General features: G+C 39.0%; 3 protein-coding genes across 3 annotated transcripts; 2 read left to right on the top strand and 1 right to left on the bottom strand.

Moving 5' to 3' along the window:
• Window positions 1-346: 346 nt before the first annotated feature.
• LOC131784912 (histone-lysine N-methyltransferase SETD2) lies at window positions 347-14,099 on the bottom strand. Its single transcript, XM_066160178.1, is given in 23 exon segments — window positions 347-1,291; window positions 1,656-1,757; window positions 1,949-2,148; window positions 2,238-2,368; window positions 2,811-3,586; window positions 3,589-3,792; window positions 3,795-4,000; window positions 4,003-4,208; window positions 4,653-4,677; window positions 4,933-4,981; window positions 5,278-5,313; window positions 6,364-6,867; window positions 7,352-7,466; window positions 8,054-8,188; window positions 8,494-8,618; window positions 9,038-9,137; window positions 9,317-9,415; window positions 9,856-9,979; window positions 10,106-10,139; window positions 10,637-10,822; window positions 11,328-11,365; window positions 11,494-11,582; window positions 13,640-14,099. Coding segments are annotated over 13 exon segments (2,601 nt in total). The 5' UTR covers window positions 7,370-7,466; window positions 8,054-8,188; window positions 8,494-8,618; window positions 9,038-9,137; window positions 9,317-9,415; window positions 9,856-9,979; window positions 10,106-10,139; window positions 10,637-10,822; window positions 11,328-11,365; window positions 11,494-11,582; window positions 13,640-14,099; the 3' UTR covers window positions 347-1,147.
• A 4,306-nt stretch (window positions 14,100-18,405) lies between these two features.
• On the top strand, window positions 18,406-21,000 carry LOC136277806 (tetratricopeptide repeat protein 28-like; the record flags this gene model as incomplete). Its single annotated transcript, XM_066160510.1, has 3 exons — window positions 18,406-19,523; window positions 19,644-20,310; window positions 20,431-21,000. Coding segments are annotated over exons 1-3 (2,355 nt in total), but the record flags the coding sequence as incomplete, so codon positions are not given.
• A 294-nt stretch (window positions 21,001-21,294) lies between these two features.
• LOC136277805 (tetratricopeptide repeat protein 28-like) lies at window positions 21,295-23,031 on the top strand. The gene has a single exon (XM_066160509.1). It carries the CDS (start codon window positions 21,295-21,297, stop codon window positions 23,029-23,031), a length of 1,737 nt encoding a protein of 578 aa, XP_066016606.1.
• Window positions 23,032-27,600: the final 4,569 nt, after the last annotated feature.

Below are 27,600 nucleotides of genomic sequence, written 5' to 3'. Positions count from 1 at the left end.
GAAGGTGAGAAAAAGATTTGGGAGCCACGGTTTTTAATCTTTTTGTCACTTTGCCTTAAAACTTTTCTACAACTTCTCTAGTTCCTTTTCGTAAATCCGGCCAGGCCTTTATCGTGTTTGACGCACGCCATGGCCGCTAACCATGGCTTATAAATACCGGCGTGTAGTGTTTACACGTAAAAATCCTTGAAGAAGTCCACGACAACTAGACGAAACACAATGGAGAATAAAACAAGGTTTACAACAACTGTACTACAACTCTTTGACAGCAGAATAAACAGTCCCGCATGAAAAGTCTTCTCCGTAGCTTTCATTTGAATGGTCAAAAAGCAAGGTGACAGACAAACACAGCGACAGCAGAACTTTAAAAAATAAAAGTAGAGTTGTGTGAAATAATTTACAAACTAAACGAGGAGTCGGATTCGTTCCTATCTCTAGTTATCTTTGATGTTAGCTCTTTCCTTCAAGGAAAAACGCACAGCACCGACATCAAAAACAAACGCAATACATCCACAAGAGCACATAGATAGCAACCGGCGGAAAACTGTCCGAACAAACGAATGAAGTATTTTACATGGATGCATTTAAGAAGATAAATTATTTCACACCCTAAAAAATAACATAACAGAAACGACAGAACTTTGTACTTACAATTATCCTTCGAGATTTGAAATGTTAATAACGCCTAAATACAAGCTAAGACTATCTTGAACTAATCTATATCAAAAACTAAAAGATAAGAGCGAAATCCAATTGAGTGTCCCACGTATAAAATCTAGACTACCTTTCCTTTGCTTAAATAAGCTCTACGATTGGTCAAGAAAACTCGCACCATCCTCTCCACCAATCAGATCCAAGGCTAAACACCAATCACGACTTAGCAACGTACGTTTTCCCGCGCTTTCCTCTGATTGGCTGTTTTACTTTGAGATCCCACTGGCTCCTTTCAGAAATTTCAGTTTGTTCTCATCGTTCATTGAGATTACAAGGCCAATTCTTTGATCTTGCATCAGCGACATTCAATTGAAAAGCGCTCTTACAAAGCTTGCTAAAACTAACACCCTAAATAATATTAGAAACATTTTTTTAAGACTGTTCCCTCGGCTAAGAATAATGTGTACAAAGTAAAACTTAGGTCTTTTACTAACTAGGATCTCTTATATTCAGGTCCAAACTTTTTCATATAGTTCTTAATGTACTCTTTTGTTTCGATTTTGACAGAGTCATTGCACTTCAGTGAGTCATCTTCTTTCAAGTGGCTCATCTCCTTATTCAGGATTCCGTGTGTTAACTGCGAAAGAAAAGAACGTTCCTCAGTATAGTTAATTTCAGAAAGAAGACACTTGAAATAAAATTGATCTGACCCCCCCCCTAAGGCTCTGTAGTATTCGAATGACTCCCCCCTTTTCTGTAGCCCCCCCCTAAATACTCTGTTGCGGCGACTGATAGAACACCTTGTTGAGCACATTAAAACATTACCATGCGAGCAACAGTTTACAGTATTTTTCATTTGGACGCTATAAACCAGAGTTTCACCCACAGACTCGCAAAATTGGATATAATTCACTTTGTAAATACTACCGACTCAAGTAGCGATGCTTTGATTTCAACAAAATAAATTAAGAATTAAAAGGTTCAGCGAGAGAAGCACACACCTTCCTTGCGAAATACTTGAAATCGTCAGTATTCAGGATCCTGCCTGATTTACAGTCAACTTTGAAGAAAGGATTTAGGCAGTTAACGACCACATTAGAAAGCTGCGGAGAGAAATATCGAAAACGAAAATACATCAGTTAGTAAACAGATATACAGTACATCCGAAACAATGCTGAAACAATGATGATGACCGATAAAAATTGCGTGACATATCGAGAAAGAGGCCATGGCGTGACACTGGCGTGACAGGCTCTGGGAAGGTAGCGTCACCACTGAGACGGACTCAACTGACCTTCATTCTAGAAAGCTCTCTGTTCTTGCTCTGGTGTGACGAGGAGCTGCTTGAGGTACCATCTCTCAGCAAGTGATCCCCCCTCCTGTGTGCAGTGGTATCTGCTGGAGCTGTGGTATAGGTAAGCGTTGGGCTTTCAGGGGGGGTCTCCGGAGGTGTTGTAGGAGCCTTGGCTAATTTCTTTATTTTTGGTTTGGTGGTGAATCCTGGAGGAATAAAAAGAAGAGTTGACTTCAGATTTCATTCTGAGTGGACAAGGAAGTAGTTGCCACAATCAAGTTGCTGGTTTGCCTTACCTCGTCCATATCAACGTAGCTGTGAGCTGAAATACTTGTATGATCAGGTTCTGGGACAACATAAGGGTGTTCTTCCTCTGATGAGGGGCTGCTGTCCCAGCTTGGAACATCCCAATGAGTTTTCCTACGAAAAGAAAGAAAGTTAAATATGAGGATCACTGAGGAAGGGGGGGGGGAATTCTCCATTAGACATTTTCAATTTTATTTCGTAGACGCTGTTGGGCGATAGTCGCCAGGAATAAAATTATGGTCGACAAAGAAAATAAAAGAAAACGATACATGGAAGAAGACATCTGGTGCACGGCTACTGACCAAGGGCCCGGGACACACTTTTAACTCTCTCATAAAAATTTAACGGCTCTAGCGATGTTACTTGCTGAAGAAAACAACAGAATCATTCTCCAATAGATGATTAACGCTTCCAAGACCTAGAAGTAACTAACTCGTCACAGTTATCGTATGACAGAAAACCCAGATACACAACAGTTCATTATTTACCAAGGACTCAGAGTGGCCATTGAGCAATAATAAAGCCACAGTTCTAACAAACAAGTAAGATTCCTCACCTTGTTAGGGCATGATAGTAGTAGACTTTTCCTTGGCTATCGGTGGCTGATTTCCAATGTGGAGGGAGATGCCCCGGTGGTTTGTGTTTCACAGGTGATGGCGTGCACGGTTCTGAATTTGAAGGAAAGCCCTCTCTGCATTCAAAGGCATCGGACATCGATGTCGTCACAGCTCCAGTTTGAACAGAGAGCGACCCCAACTCGGGGTGTGGTACACTTTCTGTTGGATCAGTCACCTGCTGTAGAGGCCATAGTATATTTCCGGCTTAATTCCCCTGTTGAGCGGCCGCGATGTTGAGGTTTGGAGGGGGTGTATTAAACTGAAACTGATTCTGCTCTGGTGGAAAAGCAGCCTGGATGCTTTGAGGAAATTGCTCTTGAATAGGGTTAGGGTTGGAGTGTGAAAACTGTGTTAGTGGTGGAGTCATAACATTGGCTTGAAAAGGTGGCAGAGGAGGAAGCCGAGTGTAAGAGGGGGTAGGTTGACTGAGTGGAAAGAACTGCGATTGACTACTCTGAAGGGGTGGAGGAGGTACTTGCTGAGGGGGCGGTATAAGTGGATTTGGCTGTAGCTGCTCAGGAATCATTGGATGAGTCTGCGGACGGATATTAGGCGGTGGAACTTTGCGAAAAAATTCCATAGGTGACATATTAGGAGGAGGTACATTAAAGTTTGGTAGTGGTGGAGGATGTTGAGAGAAATTTCCCACAAAACTTCCTGAAACTATACTTTGTGGCCGTGGTCCTTGATCATGTCCAACTGCTGGTCCGCTGCTGAGAAGAATTGGTTTCCCATTTAGAAAGTCGCAGGGGGGTTTTGCGACTGACCTCTCCACTGGGTTGCCGTACCTTGCTGAGGTCTTAAGTTTGTTTGAGGATTCACGCTAAAGTTCCCAGCGTTTTTATCTACCAATCCTTGAGGATTTCTTCCCTGTTGCTAGAATAAGTTCTACAATTGATTCCATTTTTTCTTTTTTTTTTTTTGCTGCGGCCGGGTTTATGTTGGAAAGAGCCCATCCCATGCTCCACACCAACGCTCATGCGCTGTTGATAACCGAATGTCTGCATCATGTTCTGTGATTTCGAATCTTGTTCCTGAGTAACTTCATCAGAATCCAACACCCGTGAACTTGAATGAGTTCCTTCTCCTTTATCAAGAGTTGAATCCGCTTGGGTATCCACGTCTTCTCTTCCAAAGTACTGAAGTCACCAGTTTTTGACGGAGGGGTAGCACTTGAAGAGTCTTGCGGCATCTCAGTGTCTTCACTACAGGTAGAAAATCCCTGAGAAACGGGCGGAGTTCTGGATTCAGATGGATAGAGGGGCTTGGGGGAGTCCTGTAAACTCTTCATGATGGCATCTAATTTTCCTGGAGAACCGATGTTCTCAATAGGAGTCCTACAGAAATACAATCATAGATCAGATCAGCGATTCAAAGACCATTAATACAGTAACTTTTAATTGAGTCTCCAAAGTAATCTGGGTTTGTACTGGTTTTACTCTACTCTGCTCTATGATTGGTCCGAAAAAACTCGCGTCATTCTCTCGACCAATCAGATGCAAAACTAAAATCAATCACGGCTTGGTCGCCCGCATTTTCCTGCCCTTTGGGCGATTTGCTTGTTTTTACTCCGAGTTCTCATTGGCTTTTCAGGGTATTTTCCATTCTTCTTTCCATAATAAGTACTTTGGTTTTGTTTTAAGGCACTCAATCGAAAAACGCTCTATCAATGGTAACCCTTAATTTCCAAGCCCAGACGGTATAAAAATTCATCTTCTGAACGTAGAAATTCTTCAAACCTGTTCTTTTTTTTCAATCACTTATTCAATTTGTTGTCTCACCTTGCATGATCACCGTCACCACTTCCTGAAAAACAACATCAAATTAATCACTTTTTAACAATCAGTTTTTCCAAATTGTGATGATCCTTATGGGAAGTTAAGTTCTTTCTTTCTCCCGCCCCCGTGAAACAACAAATAAAATCTGAAAAAACTTTGTCACACATATGTTTTACACAAAATTCACCCTCTGATGAAAATGCGTAACTATATCAGGGTTCCATGGTCAAAAAACTGATCAATCAAGCAATAAACACGATCATGTAAAATAGATTTTACCTACCTGCTGGGCTAGCTGCGACTAACAACTCGGCAACACGGTCTTGCTTGGCCTGAACAAAGAGAATCAGACGATCATGCAATTGAATGTCAAACAAACAACAACAACATTTAAGACTATCTACCAAATTGCAAAAGTTAAAAGCAGCAAAATGGAATGCGATACCAACACTCTGGCTAACTAAGAATAGACTCTCTTTTTTTTCAACAAGAGAGTTTCACCCTCTCCTTTTGCATCAACGATCGGCTTTAAAAAAAAAGCTAAAACGAAGACAAAATACAAAATAAATAAATAAAAACGGAGAGGAAAAATGCCCACTGCTTCGAGTGTCACTTTAATAATACTTACTGGAGTTGCAGTTTTCTTCGGTATTCGGTAAACTTCCTACAAACAAAAAGAAGGCAAAAGATGCCCCAGTTTTAGCGCGTTAGACTCTGGCTCAAGAGGTCTGAAGTAAAGCTCTAGTTTGTTGAGTCGAGTTCGCACTAGTTACAAACAACCACACCAGCTAGTAACTCACGATGTTTTAAAAACGTATAACCTTTCTGGTAAAACTCAAAACAGAATAGAAAACTCAAAACAGAATAGAAAATTCAAAACAGAATAGAAAATTCAAAACAGAATAGAAAACTCAAAACAGAATAGAAAATTCAAAACAGAATAGAAAACTCAAAACAGAATAGAAAACTCAAAACAGAATAGAAAATTCAAAACAGAATAGAAAATCAACAGGATACGTGTACTTGAATAAGCTTTGTGTTTGAAAATTCTCTCGGTTTCCTTTTCCCTCTCTTCGTTTCCTTGTACAAATTTCTATGAACGTTCCAATTTTTTCTCGCTTATTTTGCGAGATTTATTATTGTTTTCGTGTTTTCCATTGACTTTTGCGCGGGAAATTGGCGTACAGCCGACAATAATTGATCTCTTGCGCATGCCCGACGTTTGACCGCCATGTTGTTGTGTTCCAAGCCGAGACACCTTTTTTACTCCCACAATGCCTCTCTCCCCCAGGGGTACTGGCAAGCTAGTAGGAAAGATTTGAACTAATGCGAATAGATAAGTTATAATAGATCAGTGAACGTACCCCTAGTTGCTTGACGCACAAGAACGCAGGCATAACCACAAGCAGATGTGGCCTCTTAGCCTGTAGGACTGTAACACCCCACTCGGCCCCCCTCCCCCCTTTTAGGCTACAGACACAAAATCTTAATGGGTTATCATGCTTTAAGATATCCTTTTTCCCTCGAGTATCTGGTTGTTGTTAATTTAGATGTTGTAAATGAGAGACAAAGAAAGTTGTTACTTAGGAAATGAAGCCAAAGACTCCAATTAATTGGAATTAAAATCACCCCACCCCACCTCCCCTCCCTCAACAAACTATTACACATGAACACATCTTGTTTGGACAGGTATCTGGTTAGCAAATGGCATCACCTTCAGTGAACTCCATGACTTCAACAGCTCATTCGCCATTAGTACGATGCCGCTTTTAGGCAATCGCTCGTCTTTAGATCTGAGGTCGTCCTCTGAAAGGTCATCAGGGGATTTCTCAAAGTTCTCTGAGGGCAGTTCGTTCTTTATGGTCCTGCTGTCTACAGTCTTATCGACAATAAAACTGGCCACTTCTGCATCCAAAGATTCATCATCTGATTGGTCCTTGATAGAGCTTTGCCGTTCAAATAGCACGAGGCTACCAATAGCTTTCTTATCTCCATTAATGGATTTTGGTAACTGCTGGTTTTCGTCATCATTATCTGCTGTTCCTGACGTACATTCTGAATCTGCCGGACTGTTGCTATGTGACTTCCGTCCACTGCTGGACCCTGCTTCGACAGTCGGACAGAATGACGACGCCCATTTTCTCACCACCTTTATTACCTTTCTATCTTCAAGTTGGTTCTTTGTTGCTAAAGGAAGACATTTCAACGTCTCTAGCAACTAGAAATCATAATATTTGAAAATAACAGTTAATTTGTTGCTTGAATAATAATAATATAGAACTCTATTTATTGAGGGTGCATAGAACGGTGTGAACTGATAAACTGATGGCCCTCAACAAAAAATGCATACATCGGCAAAACAGTTCACATTGTATAAAACTATATATGAGATAAATATATAATCATTGGCAAAAACCCTAACTCCATAAATACTCTTCAGGAATACCATTCCACAATTTTGCCCTTGTGACTCCCCCCTTCAGTCTCTCTTCAAAATTTCTGACAACCCAAACATTATTGTACATGTACATTGGGCCTGTTGATAGTTGAAACACTAACAAATCCTTGATGTGCATACAATTCTTGCTACACTGATGTAGCAAATTTGCTTTCTTGTTGAACATTTTCTGGAATGATCATTCCTGTAATTCTCCTGAGCTACTATATAACTCTGCTAGGAGAAAGTACACATTGATCATCACCTCGAACTGAAGTTTCATTTTCTTTCCTCCACTGTCCACCTGTAATCCAGCTCCAAAGTAGAGAAAGCCCCTGATACCTGAGGAACCCTTTTAGACATGACTGGTCTGTGGTGTGCTATAAAAACAAAACAAAAAACAATAAAACAAACTTGTAGAAAAAGAGCACAAATTTTAAGCAATTAAAAAACCACATTTATATGCTACAGAATGTTATGACTGTAACTCTTCATCTGTATACAGCTGTTTTCAAGAAAGGTTGTTGGAAAAAGGACAAAATTACACAAACAAACTTGTTGGTCACCTGAGGTTTGGTGATCAATGAATTTTAATAAGTCAAATAAATAAATATATTCATCAAACCCACCATGCCTCTTCCTTACAGGGATGCTTTCTCAGATTTGCTACTGTAAAATCCTGAGGTCTAGTGACAGTGACCTGGAAACTACCCACAATACTTTTTGTGGTTATCTTGTACTCTTAAATGCTATTTTCCAACAACTTTGCCTGTTTATACAAACTTTTATTTAATCCATACAGGGATATTTTAAGCAAGTCCATACACAAAGAATAAAAATCCACACATGCTACTCTATGCCAAGTTTTTCATTTGAATAAAAGCTCTTGTTTTCAGCAAGATTTAATTCTGCCAACCTTCTTTGAGAGGGATTCTACAAGAGACACATGGAACTGGTTATCAAATACCTGTAGGATTTTCAGAAGCATTATCCTCTGTTCCATAGTCTCTGCCCGCACCATCAATCTGGACAGCCTCAATGCCTGGTTACTCTGTACCAACCCTCTGTGATCACCTGGAAGTTTCTCAACCTCATCTTCCAACTTAAAACAAAATTAGAGAATAATGTCTTTTGGTGAAAAAATTGATTGTAACAACAGCTTTGTGAAACAAAAAAAAAGCCACAAAGTTCAGTTGCAAATTCATATCATAGACATCAACTTGCAATCTGGTAGGTGAAATAATATGGAATTTCATCAATCATTACACTAGATCATGTTTTCTAAAACTGCCTCAAATTTGACAAAAGTTGTGACCCATTTTTAAGCCCATTTTTAAAGGGAATTCCCCTTCACTTCCAAGTGGTTATTTACTAATAGAACTCTGTATCTCATAACAGAAAACATACATGCAAATGAGCAATCTCATCTGGGACAAGCTGAAGAACAAAATTCATTTCATCAAATTCATTTGACAAATTCCTTGTTTGCTTTTTACATCTCCTCCTTGGTGAGCTTGTGATAGGTGGGGTTGCTTACATAGAGAAAGAAAAGAAAAGCATGAATTACACCTAAATTGTGTGACCTTATACCTCTACAGTCTAGTATCAGTATGCAGATTCTCTGTACTGTTCTCTATACATTTCATAAGGTGCTGACAAGGAGAGTTTGTTTAAAAGATCTGATTGTTAATTCTCCCCTCTAGCTGCTACACATTTCCTTGTAAATTAGTTACAAGAATTTGATGTTAGATCAAGATAAAAACTTAAACCTGATCAGTTTGAGTATTCTCATTATTGGTTTATTGGATAGTGTATGAATATTAAAGGGAGAAGTTATATGTTCAATACTTCTGGGAGTTAACGTGTTAATGTGTGACTCAGGGGGGATATCACAGGGAGAAAGTAAATCCTGGTCACTCTCAGGGTTGTAATTAAAAATCTTTTTGCATACTTATTCTTTCCACTGTGTTCTTCAGAGGTGTTTGCTTGTCTCCTCTCATAAATCCACGACAATTTGGTGCTTCACGTTATGGCAAATCTAAGCAACTTTCCTGATTAATGACAAAAATTATAACTTACTATGAATTTTTTGTAAGCCTCTCCTCCCAAGTTCAGAAGGGATCATCTTTCTGTGTGACTGCTGTAAAGTTCCTTAAATCTTAAAATCTCTCAGTTTAGTGTCACCTACAGACATGAAGCTTTGACAGTAGCATGTACATTGCCCACCTACCCATAATACTGCAGTTTGTAATCAAACATGAGCTCTGCACCAGCTGGGATGGGTCTCTGAGTAAAAAAATCCAATCCTCAACAAGCCATGGACAGTCCACTATGAGAAGCAAAAGAACAAAACCCACTCAGTTCTTATCTTAACCCTTTACACCCAAACATCAGTATGCACACTCTCCATACTGCTCTCTAAACTCCTCCCGTCCCTCCCTCCATAAAAATGCTAAAACTTGGGTCTCAGAGAATGCATTTGTGCACTTTGAAGTAATAATCAGGTTATTGCAGTGAAAATAATCATTGTCATTTCATTCAGCAAAAGGAGCAAAATCATATGAAGTGGCCTACTAGGTTAACAGACCACCAGCCCTTCTTGAAATCCTGCTCACTTTTACTAAGATGTCATAACTGTTCAGTATAGTGATCTACTGATCAATTCTGGGTTTGAAAAGCCTTAAAATGACCAAAGAATTTATCAGCACTCATCACAGCAGTGCTGTTATTGTCTCTACTTAGGAAAAGGTTAAGATTTCCACTCCTTACCTCATCAGCTTTCAATGTCATGAATTAGTAGTGTCTTCTGTTTTCTTTATCATAACGCTCTGCTCTTTCCTGGAAATCTTTGTAGTTCATGACTTCTCCACAGTACTCCATAACAAACTGATCCCTGGACAACAGTTACAATTTTTAATTGAGTGACAAAAGTATTGGGGATTGTTTTTGTTTTTTGCTATACTCTGCTCTGTGATTGGTCCAAAACAAAAAAAGAAGGTGAAAACACAAAATTACTGACCTGCAAAATTGAGTACCAATAAGGCATTTCTTTCCTGAAGATAAAAATAAAAATATAAACTTACAGTTCTAGATCTTCAAGAGTTCTCCATTCCCAGCCTTTCTTCTCTGTTTTAAACACTTCAACTTTCACTTTACAGCCCTGCAAAAAGTGCTGTACATGTACATAAATTTGAAATCCTCTCATGGCTGATATCAGCATATAAGTATCATCTCTCATGAAAGCATATTTAACTCCCAGAAGTGATTAAGATGAAACTTCTCCCTGTAATATCCATATATCATCCAGAAACAGGTAAGGAGAAAACTCAAACTTATCAGGTAGAATTTGTTGCATTGATCAAACACCAAATTCTCATCACTACTTTAAAATGAAATGTGTAGCAGCTAGAGGAGAGAATGAACAATCAGGTCTTGGGAGTTAAAGGGTTAAAATACCCATTATCTTTGTTAAAGAGGCAGTTGCTTCCACAGCTAACTTTTACCATTTCAGTAACATCAATCTTAATGTTGTAATGATAGTTTCACTAACCTGTTTCACATCTCTCCACAAGCACTTCTGCTGTTACTATTTGGAGATCAATGTGATCGGCAATGACGATGTGAGAAGGAAGACTTTTGGCAAAATTAACCAACAAGAGATGAAAAGATACCAACCATTCTATCATCAACAATCTGTTCAGACAGTCCTTGCCACAACCACTAGAGCATGGATCATCTGTTAAAAAATATTGCAATATGTTCAACAACAAAAAATTATCTGTTCAGTAAAAAATTGGATCAATGTCAGTATCTGATAAACTGCCCACCTACCCCTCCCCTAACCCAACATTAATCCTAACTTGTTATCAGTTGACTGTGGTTGAATTAGGGGAGGAGTAGGTGTGCAGTTGTTCAGACACTGACATTGATCCAGGAGACCACAGATGATGTTGAAATGTGGTATAAGAACAAAAAAAATAGCACACAAGGCACAGCTGAGTGTGTCACTGATGTTTGTACCTCAATATAAATGTGGAATTTATTTGAAGAATCTATTTGTTTTATACCATAAAAAGGCATAGGGCAGGTCATGCTCAGCTTATCTCAAAAAATATGATTAAGAAGACCTCAACAGTGGGTTGCTAAGTTCACATACTGTAAAATGCACATAACCATATTCAGCATATAGTGAAGTCTATGCATCAAAGCCATTATCTGACCAGGATCTAAGGTACACTCACACTGCATTCTGCGTACTTCCTTGTTGATTTTCTTCTTTCTGAAACATGAAATGAAAAACATGTTGCCCTGGTAACAGTAACAAGTTGTTTGAAGGGTTGAAAACTCAACTATTTTACACTACCAAATAGTTAAACACTGCTAATAGTAATTAAACATAAAACCCACCTGTTAAATAAGTACTAATTCTCCTCAATATGCTCATAGTAAGGTGGTTGGCATTCTTCAGCTGAAGAAATGATGTGCTCCTCAGACACCTGGAAAAGTAACAGCATTCATAGGTATTTTCAGGTACTTTCAATGTTAACAGTGGAAAATTTCAGGAAGACCCATGGACTTCAAGATATACTGTAACTATCTAATGCTTCACACAACAAGTGGAGTGACAGATAAACAATATACAAATGGATTTCAGGATGCCATGCCTCTTCACAATGATCTGTTTCCTGTTTGAAATGATTCGGCCTTCAAACATTCACTGCAGTGTACACAGTTTAAGAAAACCACCAAAGTGTTTCACTTTGACCAACTTTCCCGCCGATGATGCACTACAGTTTCTCAAAACTACCGATGAATAACCTTGCTCACAATCTTGGTCAGATTAGTTCTCTTCCCAACAGCGTAACGATTTTGTAAACTTTGCCCCATTTACTAGAGATACAATTCCAATGAACTAGACTCAATCAAACTGTTTTGTTCCACTCTCATATTCACCCATTTACAACGGGTGTAAAGAGCTACTCTGCATAACTTGTAAGAAATCACTCTCTTATACTATATTCTCTACATTGTGATTGGTTGTTGTTAAGTACTGATTTAAAAGGTTATTCAAGGTTGCATCAATCATGCAAACCAATCAATGTAAAAAAATCACGAAAGCTGGTGCTTCTAGCTCTTGACATAATGTTCACACTCATCATCTAACATGTGTCATGCACGAATCACAAAGTCTCCGACAACAAGCAGTGTAATTTCAGCAACAGCAGCTGGTTACTGAAAAATATATACAGCATTCAAAAAGTTGGGTGACCACCAGAAAAAAAAATTGGAGTGAGACCAACTATATTGAGACAAAGTCGGGTGATTTTACATTGCTCAATTTAAAGGACATTTTCTCCCACAGAGTTTCCATTGAAACTATTATCTACCTTGACTCTGAATGAGCCAGAAGCTTATCCATAGAAAACAAAGAACACAAAAGAAGTGGGCTGTCTAAAAAGACCTATTTCAGGTTTATGCAATTTTTGACAATTTCAAGTTAAAATTTCCCTTTTCCCCATTTATACGCACAAGATGTGTAGCTCAAGTTTGCTAAAACTTTAGGTTGACTGATTTTGTTGTTATCGAAGTACTCCACTGTGTAGGTGAATCTTGGATACATAACAAATTGATGAGTTGGTTCGTTATAATGCACTCATGATGGCTTAAATTGTGGTGAAGTTTCCAACTCAGATCTGTATGAATCAATGGAAGACATCACACATTGTCTACCTTTTAAAGTTATGGGAACTTGCTATTCTGAAAAATACCAGAAAGCGTTACAGGTAGCCTATGTGTATCACAATGAACATAATAAAGACATCTTTGCTAATGATAATGTTGAACCTGACAAACCCTATAACAAAAATGCAATTGCAGTATACATAATGTCTTCCTCAGACTACGAGAAAGTTGGCTATTTACCCACTGAACTAACAAGATTTGTACATCCTCAACCAAAGGATCCAAAGCTTGAGGTGACAGTGAGGCAAATCAGGTTTTGTACCACATTTCTTATAAATGGTTTTTAATTAACAATTGAAATTTCCACAAATGATCTATGGGAGAAGCCATGCAGTGATTAAAGCCAGCCGCAGAGTAAAGTGATAGGAATTAAATGTTCACAAAGAGTGAATCCTGCAAAATGGCAAAATTAAGGAGTTCTATTTAATTTGTGCAAGTAATTTCGATGAGAGAGATATCTGTTTCATGTAAAATTTCACTTGCATCACAGGCATGGCACTGTCTGGTCTGGGATTGCACCAAACATGGAATAACCTTCTGCCCTTTTTATTGCCCTGATTTGTCATGGCCTTGGCTATATAAACATACCGCTGCACAAATAAGATATTTCTGCCAAAGTTGAAGTTAATAAAAACATTGATGAATCTAGTGTCACAAAGTGATGTAACCACAGGCTGCCCAAGCTCCAGCTATGAGATGATCATCTTGCAAAATAAGAGTCATGGCGAAATTACAAGAGTTTGTAGAGGAATATTTCCAACCGCTGTTAGGAATAAAAAGTACGGTCAAATTCTCAATAAAAATACCTCACCTTACTTCCACAGTATATCGCTTGCTGTCTGACCACTTACTTTGTTGAAAAGAACCCATTTTGGCGAGTTATCTATTTCTAGGTTTATTACGTACATAAGAAAAGCCCAAGGCTGCACACTCCATTTCCGAACGCCCGATCCGAGAAGCGAAAAATACGAGCTCAAAATGGCCGGGCGGCCACAAGTCCAACGCAGAATCCAAGCACATATACCGTAGTTTCATTTCAATTCACTTCTAACATAACCTTCCCCGTGAAACGGAAGTACGCCGCAGTTTGCTTCAAAAATTTCCAGTTTAAACGCGTACCCATTCACCTTGACGCACGACCACTGAAAACCAGCTTGGCAACCCTTCCTCCTTTATAAACTGAGCCTCGCCGGGGATCACACCGTAACTTGGCACCCGTGGTTCTAATAAAATTTCTTCATGCCAAGTGACGACTAGATTTCTGAGCCAAAAAACAATGTTTTCGCTGCTTAAGTGATATTCAAGATAATTACACGATTAAATTACGTGACAGAGTCACTAGTCACGGTGTATTTCAGTGTGTGCTGTTATCGCCAGTTGTACCAAATAAAATCCTGTAGTTTGGTTCTGAAATGTTCTTACAGTTTTGAATAGCGTACGCTGTCAGAACTCAAATATGAAATAACAGAAGCCAAATTTTTAAAAGAGTTTGCCATTTAAATGTTGACCGAGAGCGCTAATCAAATTATGATATTCGATACGTTGTTGTTGACGTCTTTCGTCACGAGATAGTAAAATTTGTCAAATTTTGGCCTTTTAGAATGTTTAAAGTACTGATCTGTGTGGACTAAAAGCTCTTTTCCACTATCTTTTAAACTTAAAACGGTTAAAATCTGAGATTTATGGAGCTACCTATATAAAACGGTCGGAGTTTGCTCAATGAACTAATTTGCATAATCGGCTGTCACGCTAGCAAAATCGCTCATAGTTTGAAGTCACCACGGCAAAAAAAATTAATAGGTGCAAGATGTATTTATATTTTTCTGCTACCAAACATCTTATTAGAAGAAACCAAGCGGAGTTTTCAATGGTCTGGTCTGGACTTGAGCAATATCAACCAAGAAAGAGAGAATACTTTTGACCAATTTCAGAAAGCTGTCGACTAACGAGTGTCTTTAAATAAATTATGACGAACCTCTGAATGAACGAATATCAAAATTGAAATGCGCTTTATACGCTTTATATATCACACAGTTTATGTGTGATATATGCAAAATATTTTTTTGCTGCATGCGGTGTGATACGAGGACCGGGCTTTTCAACTTTTGAAATTTTCCATGTCGCATGAGGTCAAAAAAGGGCCTTTTGCAGCTTTGTCTTTTGAGAGCTGAAAAAATTTTGTTTTAACAAACAGATCTCAAGAAACTAATATGTTTTTATTTACTAGCTACCAAAGATACTTTATTGGGCAAAATTTGAGGGAAAACTTTGTTCCGATGCGAAATGCCTTTGGACCGCTCTTACAGAGATCGCCTCTTAATATGAAAACAAACAAATTAATTTACTTCCTTGATTCTTCTGCAGTTGCCCTTGGAGCGAGTTTATTCGTTTTCCTCGCTTGGCTCTTAAGCTTACCGCTTTTTAATTAATTCATATCTGACGGTGGAGAATATTTCCATGTTCATGTTGGATAGTTTCTCGCAGTTTCCACGCCAAGGGAAATGTCAATGAAAAGGGGCTCGGTGCATACATTAGACTGACGGCTCCACAAATAAAAGATTGTCCAGCGCTTGGTCTAATAAAAACCTTACGTAAATCGGCCAACGACAAGCGGACAAAATTAATAAGTAATTGATAATACTTAAAGGACCTTTTCCACTGGCGCTTACGTTTGGCCGTTACGTTCAGCGGGCCTGGGGAAGAGAATGTCTATGGAACCTACAGCCGAACAGGAACAGACAACCACATTTTATTAGCTGCCTGATATGACTGACGTATGACGTGTGTTGAAAAAAAAACTTTAAGGACGAAAAGAGATGGTTAAAGTTATTTTCGAAACAGAGCACTGAAGGCTACAGATTGTGGTAAGTACTGTCTGTGAAAACACATGATTCACATCCATCATGATTAGAACATCGGTTTTTAAAACTACTCCAAACCTCGTCCTGTTATGAATGATGTGATAAATGACTTGGCGGAAGAGAATTCTGACATGTGCAATAGAAATTGAAAGAAATTCATATACGGCAAAGTCGGTTAAAAGTTTTTAAGCCCACTTAGACCTACCAAACATTGACTAAATTCGACGAATTAACTGGTATTTTAACCGACACTGGACATGATGATTTCTTTCAAGCTACCTTCTTTGAAGATTAAATTCCGATATCCTCCGAGTTAGCCGAAGGGCAATCTACTAACGCACCAACCTTGCGCAGAATTCCAACCGTTATGTGAAAAATATGAATTCCGAATGTCCTTCACAAAATCTTAAATGAAATTCATTTTGTTTTTTCCAATGAAGGAAAGATAAGGACAGACGGATATTTGTTATCCTACTCTTAATGCGGCGCTATTTGATGAAAATATATTTCGGTTTTGTAAGTCTAACTTTTTTACCGATGACAATTGTGAGCATGCAAAAATGAAACAATTAATTTTTGTTACAGGTAACATCTGGTCTCAGTACACATTGTTTTGCAAGAACTGTTGGGTTCTTAACCCAAAATTACAACCAAGACTTGTTACAGTACTGAATTGGAGCTTCTGTCTTGAAACGGTAAGCTATTTGTGCTAGCTTGTTGCTTCTCCATCCCTGTCGCCAATTTCTATTCTGATAGCGAGTGTTTTATCCTAATATTCTCGGGCCTTGTCATATTGACCAACTGATCGGAACAAAGTTCTTAGGTTTCCGTTTATGACCCGTGATGTGCAGGCCGTTCACAGCGAATACAGCAGAACTGGAAACGATTTGAAAATTAAATTTTTGTCTAACACTAAACGGATGATTGCGCCGGGCGATATCCTTAATTTTTTGCTTGACGCTATAAAATCCAAAATTAAAAATATTACGGCACACAAGAGTAATGACGTTTTATCCCGAAAGGAAAAAAACGTATGAAAAATGAAACTTTTCGCCGGCCATAAACATGACCTCCAATGCTTTTCCTAAATATTTAAATGGCTGGCTCAGGAAGATATCATGAATGTATAAAAATCTTGGTATCGAGTGATTGTTTCTCTCCTGAGTCGTCAAATAAGTCTTTGCAAGAACGCAACGCGTAACGTATCATTTTTATGTCGAAAAGAAACAATATTCATTTACTTTACGGTCATTACATTTGTAGTCTATAAGAAGGTAAAAAACTGGCCTCCTCAAACTACGCCCCATCAAATTTTGTCCGAAATTTGGGCGATCGCCTATTCAGTGGGAAATAACTGACTTCGAAAGAAAGACATAGCCACATTGGTATAAATTTCCTCGATGGTTCTTGGCTTTAAGCCGACTCTGTCCGTTTACTTTCAGTTTGATGGCGTGACAAGAGACAAAAAATATAATTTTTATAAATTCTTGACTTTATACCATGGTGATCTTCTACTTTTTTCCAGTAAAAAGTTGACTTCCTTCGGAAGATCTTATACAAGTCCTTTTACCCTCATGAAAATGAATAACGAACGTCTCTAACTTCAAAAGGCAATTTGCATCAATGCTGACTGTTGTAGAAATCCAAACAACACTAGCATCGTTACGAAAGCTTCAAAAAAATTATCATAAGAATAACAACAATAACAGCATACAGAAATCTCACTGCTTCCCTCCCCCCTTTAAAAAGAAGCTATGGCTTCTTCCATTGAGTGAGATATATAAAGGAAAAGAGATCATTGTTTATATTTCGATACCTTACATCACTTTTCCAAAAACGTCGACAAATAATGCACTTTTTCAAGGATTTTCACAATCAAAATGCAAGATTATCAAATAAAGTTCGTATCGATTATGTACGGGCAATTATAACAACCACTCCATAGAATACAGGACTTTACAGAAAGGTAGCTTATATAGAACATTTTCTGAACACATGCAAAACCTGTGAGTCATAATATATATTTAGGAAGCAGATCAAAGAAAACCTACTCTCTGATTTAATTTCTAGAAACGCGAGCTTGTTGCAAGGAAATGCGATTATTATTAAAGCCTATTAAGATATGGGCTGGGCAGTTTCGAATTAGCAGTCAGCAGTATGATGCGACACGAGCTCTCTTGAGAGCCGAGTAAATCGGTTTTGTTAAGAGCATTGTTCCTTGTTTCCTACAGCAGAACTGGAAACGATTTGAAAATTAAAGTTGTCACTCAACGGAAGATTGCGCCAGGCGATCTCCTTAGTTTTTATTTATTAAATATTAAAATGGCTAGCTCAGGAAGATATCATGAATGTATATAAATGTTGGTATCGAGTGATTGTTTGTCTCCTGAGTCGTCAAATAATTATTCGCCAGACGCAACGGGTAACTTACCATTTTCATGGCGTCCAAAACTTCCTTCAAAGAACCAGTGATTTTTTTGTTCTGATGTCAGGTAGTTCTGATTACTCGGAATTTACCGGAAGTTTCACTTTCCAATAGTAATGGATAATTGGGGTGGGTATAAGACCCGTGGGGTGGGTTTAAGTTACCCGTTGCGTTCTGGCAACGGATGAAATTGGGTGAAATTGGGATGAAATTTAAAGATAAACAGTCTGTGTATAAGTTTTCACTAATTTCTCCTTTTTTTTTTTCAAACTGAGAAGAAACAGGGTCAAGATGGACAGCATAGAAGAAGCTATATCAGCTATCTTCAAAGGTATAGTGGTCGCCGAGTTCCTTGGCAAAACTGGTCGCGTGTTGCAAGCCATCGAGGTATACAAGGAATGTTTGATTATATTACACAGTCAGGCGCAGGCTATCAATAGTTCATTGGCAAACTTAATATTCTGTGCCATCTACTTGGCAATAATCTGTGCTTACGATTATATAAAGGATTACACAAGTACAGAAAAATACCTCAGGGAACTCCTCCTATACCTGGATTCTAATGACACAGCTGAAAAAGGATGGCTACATTTAAAACTGGCAAAAATACTTCAGGTACGAGGCAAATTAATGCTGGCCTGGAAATTTTACGAGTCAGCAATCAACATCATGAAAACGATGGGAAATATACATGGCCAGGCACTGTGTTACGCAAAGCTCGGACAAATGTTCCAATTGCATAGTCAATATGACAAGGCCCGAGAATATCAAGAGAAAGCACTCGCTATCGAAATAGAAATTGGTGACAGTGATGGACAAGCAACAAGCTACGGAAACCTAGGAACTTTGTTCCATTCACTCGCTCAATATGACAAGGCCCGAGAATATCAAGAGAAAGCACTCGCTATCAGAATAGAAATTGGTGACAGGGATGGAGAAGCATCAAGCTACGGAAACCTAGGAGCTTGCTTCCAATTACTCGGTCAATATGACAAGGCCCGAGAATATCAAGAGAAAGCACTCGCTATCAAAATAGAAATTGGTGACAGGGATGGAGAAGCAAGAAGCTACGGAAACCTAGGAGCTTTGTTCCAGTCACTCGGTCAATATGACAAGGCCCGAGAATATCAAGAGAAAGCACTCGCTATCAGAATAGAAATTGGTGACAGAGATGGAGAAGCAACAAGCTACGGAAACCTAGGAACTTGCTTCAGATCACTCGGTCAATATGACAAGGCCCGAGAATATCAAGAAAAAGCACTCGCTATCAGAATAGAAATTGGTGACAGAGATGGAGAAGCAACAAGCTACGGAAGCCTAGGAACTTGCTTCCAATCACTCGGTCAATATGACAAGGCCCGAGAATATCAAGAGAAAGCACTCGCTATCAAAATAGAAATTGGTGGCAGGTATGGAGAGGCAAAAAGCTACGGAAACCTAGGAGCTTTGTTCCAATCACTGGGTCAATATGACAAGGCCCGAGAGTATGAAGAGAAAGCACTCGCTATCAGATTAGAAATTTGTGACAGGGATGGAGAAGCATCAAGCTACGGTAACCTAGGAACTTTGTTCCGATTACTCGGTCAATATGACAAGGCCCGAGAATATCAAGAAAAAGCACTCGCTATCAGAATAGAAATTGGTGACAGAGGTGGAGAAGCAACAAGCTACGGAAACCTAGGAACTTTGTTCCAGTCACTCGCTCAATATGACAAGGCCCGAGAATATCAAGAGAAAGCACTCGCTATCAGAATAGAAATTGGTGACAGGGATGGAGAAGCAACAAGCTACGGAAACCTAGGCGCTTGCTTCCAATCACTCGGTCAATATGACAAGGCCCGAGAATATAAAGTGAAAGCCCTCGCTATCAAAATAGAAATTGGTGACAGGGATGGAGAAGCAACAAGCTACGGAAACCTAGGAACTTTGTTCCAGTCACTGGGTCAATATGACAAGGCCCGAGAATATCAAGAGAAAGCACTCGCTATCAAAATAGAAATTGGTGACAGGTATGGAGAAGCAACAAGCTACGGAAACCTAGGAACTTGCTTCCAATCACTCGGTCAATATGACAAGGCCCGAGAATATCAAGAGAAAGCACTCGCTATCAGAATAGAAATTGGTGACAGGAATGGAGAAGCAACAAGCTACGGAAACCTAGGAACTTTGTTCCATTCACTCGCTCAATATGACAAGGCCCGAGAATATCAAGAGAAAGCACTCGCTCTCAGAATAGAAATTGGTGACAGAGATGGAGAAGCAAAAAGCTACGGAAACCTAGGAACTTTGTTCCATTCACTCGCTCAATATGACAAGGCCCGAGAATATCAAGAGAAAGCACTCGCTATCAAAATAGAAATTGGTGACAGGTATGGAGAAGCAAGAAGCTACGGAAACCTAGGAACTTTGTTCCAGTCACTGGGTCAATATGACAAGGCCCGAGAATATCAAGAGAAAGCACTCGCTATCAGAATAGAAATTGGTGACAGGGATGGAGAAGCAACAAGCTACGGAAACCTAGGAACTTGCTTCCAATCACTCGGTCAATATGACAAGGTCCGAGAATATCAAGAGAAAGCACTCGCTATCAAAATAGAAATTGGTGACAGGGATGGAGAAGCAAAAAGCTACGGAAACCTAGGAACTTTGTTCCAATCACAGGGTCAATATGACAAGGCCCGAGAATATCAAGAGAAAGCACTCGCTATCAGAATAGAAATTGGTGACAGGGATGGAGAAGCATCAAGCTACGGAAACCTAGGAGCTTTGTTCCAGTCACTCGGTCAATATGACAAGGCCCGAGAATATCAAGAGAAAGCACTCGCTATCAGAATAGAAATTGGTGACAGGGATGGAGAAGCAACAAGCTACGGAAACCTAGGAGCTTTGTTCCAGTCACTCGGTCAATATGACAAGGTCCGAGAATATCAAGAAAAAGCACTCGCTATCACAATAGAAATTGGTGACAGGGGTGGAGAAGCATCAAGCTACGGAAACCTAGGAACTTTGTTCCTGTCACTCGGTCAATATGACAAGGCCCGAGAATATCAAGAAAAAGCACTCGCTATCAGAATAGAAATTGGTGACAGAGATGGAGAAGCAACAAGCTATAGAAACCTTACATCAACGTTTCTCTTATTCGGCTTGTATGCAAAGGCTGACGACTTTCTTAAGAAGGCAATGGAAGTTAGAAAGGGTATCGATGATAGAATTGGAGAAGCAGTAGACTACATACACCTTGGTTCAATTTCTCTTAAGCGTGGTGAATATGACAAGGTTCAAGAATATTGCGAGAAAGCCCTTACAATTTGTATGGACATCGGTCATAGAGAAATAATAGTAGCCAGCTACCAGAAGTTAGGATTGTATTACCAGTCTCTTGGTAAAAATGACATAGCCGAAGAATACCTTAAGCAAGCTCTCCTATTAAGTAGGGATATTGGACACAACTTGAACGAGTTTTGGTGCCTTTGTGATCTATCGGTGTTAATGATGTCAAAAGGTCATCTTGAGGAAGCTTCTTCGTATCTTTTTCAAGTCATTCAAAAGTTCGAAACTTTGAGAGGTTTTCTTAAAGAAAACGATGAGTTGCAAATATCTCTTTTAGAAGAGTACGGCACCTTTCCCTACAAGTTGTTAAGTAGGTTGCTTTCTTCCACTAGAAAGCCTGAAGACGCCCTTTACGTCGAAGAGCTGAGAAGGGCAAGAGGCCTGGCCGACTTGATGACAGCTCGGTACTCTGTTCAAAAGCAGATCTCAAGCGATCCACAGTCTTGGTGTGGCATTCAAGGGATCATCAGAAAAGAAGCAGACTGTGCATGCCTGTACATTTCGGTCGGTGGAGATGAGGTACGGTTTTGGATAATAAAAGCAACGGGAGCTATTCTTTTTTCAGAAAAGAAAGTGAACCTGGACCCAAACAAGGTGACCGGAATAGTCCCTGAGGTAGATGAGTTTTTTAAAGAACAGATGTCACTTCGCCGCAACAACCGATCAGGGCTGCATAACTGTGATACCGAAGATTTCAAAACAAGTCTTCACTTGTGTAACAACATAATCATTGCTCCCGTGGCCAGTTTACTGAAGCAGCCCGAGATCATAATTGTCCCTGATTCCTGTATGTACCAAGTGCCATTTGCAGCCTTGGCTGACGAAGGAGGCAAGTATTTATCAGAGACCTGCAGGATTCGGTTGGTTCCCTCTCTCACGACTCTAAAGCTTGTTCAAGACAGTCCTCCAGACTATCACAGTCAGACCGGGGCACTGGTAGTGGGTGACCCTGTGGTTGGAAAGGTGATTTACGAGGGAAGCTGCAGAAATATGATACCATTGCCGTGTGCAAGAAAGGAAGCAGAGATGATTGGAACACTTCTTGGCGTAACGCCTTTGATAGGAGAGTCCGCTACAAAGTATTCTGTACTCCAAGCGATAAATTCAGTGAGCCTGATACACATTGCTGCGCATGGAGATCCTGAAAGAGGGGAGATTGCTCTTTCTCCTAGGCACCCTACCCTACTCCCACCTTTTCCTCGAGAAGAAGAGTATCTTTTGACGATGGCAGATATTTCAAAAACTCGGTTGCGAGCTAAACTGGTGGTGCTTAGTTGTTGTCACAGTGCTCGTGGACAGATTAGAACCGAGGGAGTTATTGGAATTGCCCGAGCGTTCTTGGGATCCGGAGCTCGTTCAGTGTTAGCGGCACGATGGAAGCTGGATGACATAGCCACAGAGCAGTTCATGACTTGTTTCTACAAACATTTGTTCCGCGGTGAAAGCGCCAGTGAGTCTCTCCACAAGGCCAGGAAGTGGATGAGAAATAACGGCTTTGACAAAGTTTCTCAATGGGCGCCATTTATGATCATGGGCGACAACGTGACATTTGATTTTGGAAATTGGCCGGTGCCTAGCGCACCTTAAGAGCCATGACTTTGATAAAACCTCTGTAGCAGAATGAACTAGATTTAGTAAAGCTCACAACTATTTAATAACAAGCCTGTAAAAAGAGGACGCCATCTGCCAAGGACAACTCGGATCGATACACAGAGGAAAGCATTTCTGTAAAATGCTTATCAGACATCTAAGTTTATTAATTTGAAACGAGACAGCGTGTAGAGTATTTCTTTATAAGAGTTCCGAAGTTAAAAAACTCCAATTTATTTTTTTAAGTCATAAGTTCAGTGAACAAGCCAAGCAAAGTGTGACAGTTTTTAGGTTTCGAACGCGGTTAGTTCTTCAAAGGTGATTAGTTAGTCAATTCAAGAGACTTTTAAACAAATGTGTGACCTTGGAAAAGAAGTGTTTTCTGAGCTTAAATTTTTGGAAATTTCTTGTAAGGCCTTTGACAAAAATATTGTGGTTTAACATGCCAAAATAAATATATTTAAAGAAAAGAAAAAAGGAGATACTCTTAATCGTATAATAATGCAAACCTTTGTATTCTCATAAATACTCCAGTAACTTTATCAATTTAACCCTTTAACCCCTAAGACTGACTAGCATCTAATTTCTCCTTACAGTGTCACTCCTGACTCAAATATTAAGGTCATGAGAATAATGGAAATGATGAGGATTTAATTAACCCTTATATTAATATTAATATTATATTAATATTATATAAATATTAAGGTCATGAGAATAATGGAAATGATGAGGGTTTAATTAACCCTTCGTACTCAACATCAGTATGCATATTCTCGCTCCTTGGTAGGCACAAGCACGTCCTTGTGCGGTGAAAGAAGCGATGTAAACAAAATAGGCAAATCTAGACCGGATAAAAGCCCTGCAAAAACTTTAAACATTTTTTTTTTGCAATATTTTGTAAGTTTGTCGCTTTCCCAGCCCGCTCTTTCGCTCGACTTTACTGACTGAGGGTCAGAGAGGATCAGAGAGAATCAGCCCATAAAATTTCCGTACCGTTTTTCCGATACAAGACTTTAAAGCCTGTCCGACTTCTTTTTCATTACCATAAACCGCTGCGCAGTCGATGTGTCTGTATCCAGCTTTTATCGCCATTTCCACGGCATAGGTGACCTTATCTGGTTTGCTTTTCCATGTCCCAAGGCTAAGAGCAGGTAGCGAACCACCGTTACTTAATTTGATGGTTTCCATGTGATTTTATGGCACAAACAAAAGCTCTCCCAGATGTTCTGCACATTAGTCAAGCAGCTTTGATGAGGACCAAACAACAGAATAGGACCTCATTAATGTCCTGTAAATCCCTCTAAAGGCTGTTTCTGTTTGGTATTATTCCTTAGGGTAAGGATAAGAACCTCATTACTCGAGCTTCTGTTACAACGCTCGAGTCGTTTTCCTCCGAGGCGTTCCAAGTGTAGACGCGGAGAAACTAGTGATGAGAATCGCGTGCCTCTCCCACTGGGTGCTGCCGTCTGCTCAAATATCTGGGGAGTGATACAGAGGCCGAAATTTTTGCCTAAGTACATTGATTATTCAACAAAATAAAGTTATCTGGCCGGTTTTTCCTTCTTTTCACTGAGTCCTTGATCAAATTACACCCGTGTAGAACGTACAAACGAAGGGGAAATATGCAAAAGAAAATGGTTTTAAAGTCAACGACCGCTGGTGAATTGGTGGAAAATAGAAATTTTTTAAACTAATCACAATAAAAGCATCAAGAAATTATAATTTTTATGATTAATTTGAGAATAGCTTGGGTTTATAAATATTTCTGAAGCACCTACAAGTGCCCTGATTGGTTATAAACCCAGCTTTATTGCACGAGTAACCCATAGAAAATTAAAACATACTGTTGTTTTGTTTTAAGTTTAGTTTATAAAGCAGGAGACCTTAAATAACATCAGTTAACTGGCAAAATAACCCACTTAGGATGTTGGGAGAACAAGAGAAAAGTGAATGAATCATTGGTGTCTTGCACATGATTTATAACCTTTTCTTGTGTTACCTCAACATCCCATTAGTGGGTTATTATGCTGGTAAACAGATAGAAAGTGCAGATAATTGCTTCAGTATTATTGTGAAAGGTGTTATTGAAAGTGCTGTTTTTTATTGATAATATAAATTTAATCAGTTTCCCAAGATGTAAGATTTAGGCTAATCAATTGAGACGTTTCGACTGCTAATTACTTCGTTAGGTGAGGAAGTTGAAAGGTTATGTGTCGCTATTTGTAACACCATAATTTGATGTTATTGGTGGGTTATGGTGCGCTGTCATCGGTGCATTTTGATCCTCATTATTATTCTGAGTTTTGGATATCATTCCCTTATAGCTTTGCCTTTTTACCGATTGGCTATCATGCTTTTTGATAGTAAGGCATCCATGCTTCAGGAATTTTAATTCCATTATCTTTATTGATGTTAATAAGATTAATGCATAAGTGGCTTGCTTGTTTAACCCTTCATGTGTTACAGGGAGAGTCATGATCAATATACCTAACTTAGTCCTAAAGAGGAACATGCCTTGTTCCATTGACGTGTTCTGAAACAGCCATATTCTGAATGCAAGCAAGCTGTAGCATGAAAGTGCAGTAAATAGCGGTAACTACCCTTGAAACAATGAGGGTCATGTGTTCAATATTTTTCCTTTTTTCGCCTTCGCGGGAATTTAACTGCAATGGAACAGTTGTTGAAAACCCAGAATGTGGAGAGGTGATACAGCCACAAGGTGACCAGCGTCAGAGCATCAGTGATTTTCTGAAACAGCTGAAACTGGCCAAACCAGACCAGACACACATGCATGGTTTCTAAAACTTACTCCTTAGCATTGGGGTTTGCATGTATATAAGTTTACTCTTATTACCAAGTAAGATCATATCTAGAAAACAACTATCAAAGTGAAGGCTGATTCAGATCTAACTAGGAACACTGTTTTGTGGTAAACTTTCAGACTATGTCTACCTTAAAATCAAAACTTTTTTTAAGATTTATGTCTAGCTATGTTGAGTTGATGGTTTCAGTTCTTTGGTGGCTTCTCTTACTTCATGTGTTCACGACAGCCATGGAAATAGTTTTAACACTAGCCAGTACCTTGGAAAACATAAGCAATAAAAAAAGAAACATTTCTGACTAGCATTGGTTGGTTTGTTTGTTTTTTGTTAATGTGAACAATTGGTTGAGAATTATCATATTTCATGTCAGCGTAAACCTTTCAACCCTCATACATTGTAAATGAATGAGACAGAATTTCTCTTAACCGTATCAATACAACATCAAGCAGACAAGTGATGAGAATAAAGAAAAATTCCAATTGGGAATTATTTGTTGATCAAATACAAAATTCTCTAAACTAAAATCATAAGAATTGCATAACAGACTGTAAGGAGAATTACTACTGAGATATTGGGAATGAAAGGGTAAATGTATTATTTCCCTCCCAGTTTTTAATAAATTTGTTTTATTTGAGTGTACACTGGTTTATTAATCACTGGAAAGTTCGTAAAAACTGAAATACAATAAATTAAAATAGGCAATTATCACACAATAAACGCTAATCGAAATGTCCTAAACTCGAACAGTGAGATGCTATATCGAAGGCGTTCGTCGAGGGTCGAACACACAAGTTTATAGTACAGCGGTTAAATTTAAAATACGTCATGTAAGCTTCAGCACTTGTTCCCCACGAAAAATTCAAAAAAGGACTGTTCAAGATCGTTCTGAAGAAAGGAGCTTTGAGGTCCTGCGGCAGTTTCTTGATTTTGTTTGAGTATTTTGTGGTTGTCATAAAATAACCACTGAGATCGGATCTTTACCTGTAAACTAAATACGAGTACAAATTTGTTCTTATATCGGGTACATAAAATAGCATTACACCGTTACTGTTTTCTTCCAGTATCAATCATTAGGAGAAGAAGAAATATTAATAAATGCGTGATCGCGTAGTTTATAGCGATTCTCAAAATCCTAGATTCATGAAAACAAGCCATCAAACTATACTTCTCTGTTTTTTATTACTCACATGAAGCTCACAGATAAAGATATACAAAAACTAATAAAAATGTTTTCAGTATGTTTGAGCTATTTACTAGGTTATCAATGCGCTAATACTGAGCCTAACAGTAACGTTTGATGAAATTAAGAGATCCTCGCAGCTAAGAACACTACTGAAACGAATAGTTGTAAATAGGACCTGAAAAAAATTCAGGCCTGTAAGGGATTTGAACCCATGACCTCTGCGATACCGGTGCAGCACTCTACCAATTGAGCTAACAAGCCAACTGGGAGCTGGTCAACGTTTGAATTTTAGACGGTAATGTCATCTCTTAAAAAGTAAATTATGAGAGAGATTCTCCTTGCAGCGTTGAGTCCGTTGAGAGAAGTTCAATGTTTTTTACTTACGTAATACGAAAAATTTGTCAACACTGAAACATCAGATGATTCGTGAAATAACGAACGGGAATTTCAGGAATTGTACACACGCTACGTTTATGGGAAATTCTGAAGTAAATGGATGTAAATGACCTTCTCGATTTTGTTTCCTCAGTATGCGAAAAGCTCGATGGATTCCTCCACTAA

The sequence above is a fragment of the Pocillopora verrucosa genome, chromosome 13 (assembly GCF_036669915.1).
Source record: "Pocillopora verrucosa isolate sample1 chromosome 13, ASM3666991v2, whole genome shotgun sequence".
NCBI classification, from domain to species: domain Eukaryota; kingdom Metazoa; phylum Cnidaria; class Anthozoa; order Scleractinia; family Pocilloporidae; genus Pocillopora; species Pocillopora verrucosa.
This window is presented reverse-complemented; position numbering and strand designations above follow the sequence as displayed.

Excerpts from the sequence above, each read along its gene's own strand:
- LOC136277805 (XM_066160509.1), top strand. The coding sequence starts at position 21,295 with ATGGAAGTTAGAAAGGGTATCGATGATAGAATTGGAGAAGCAGTAGAC.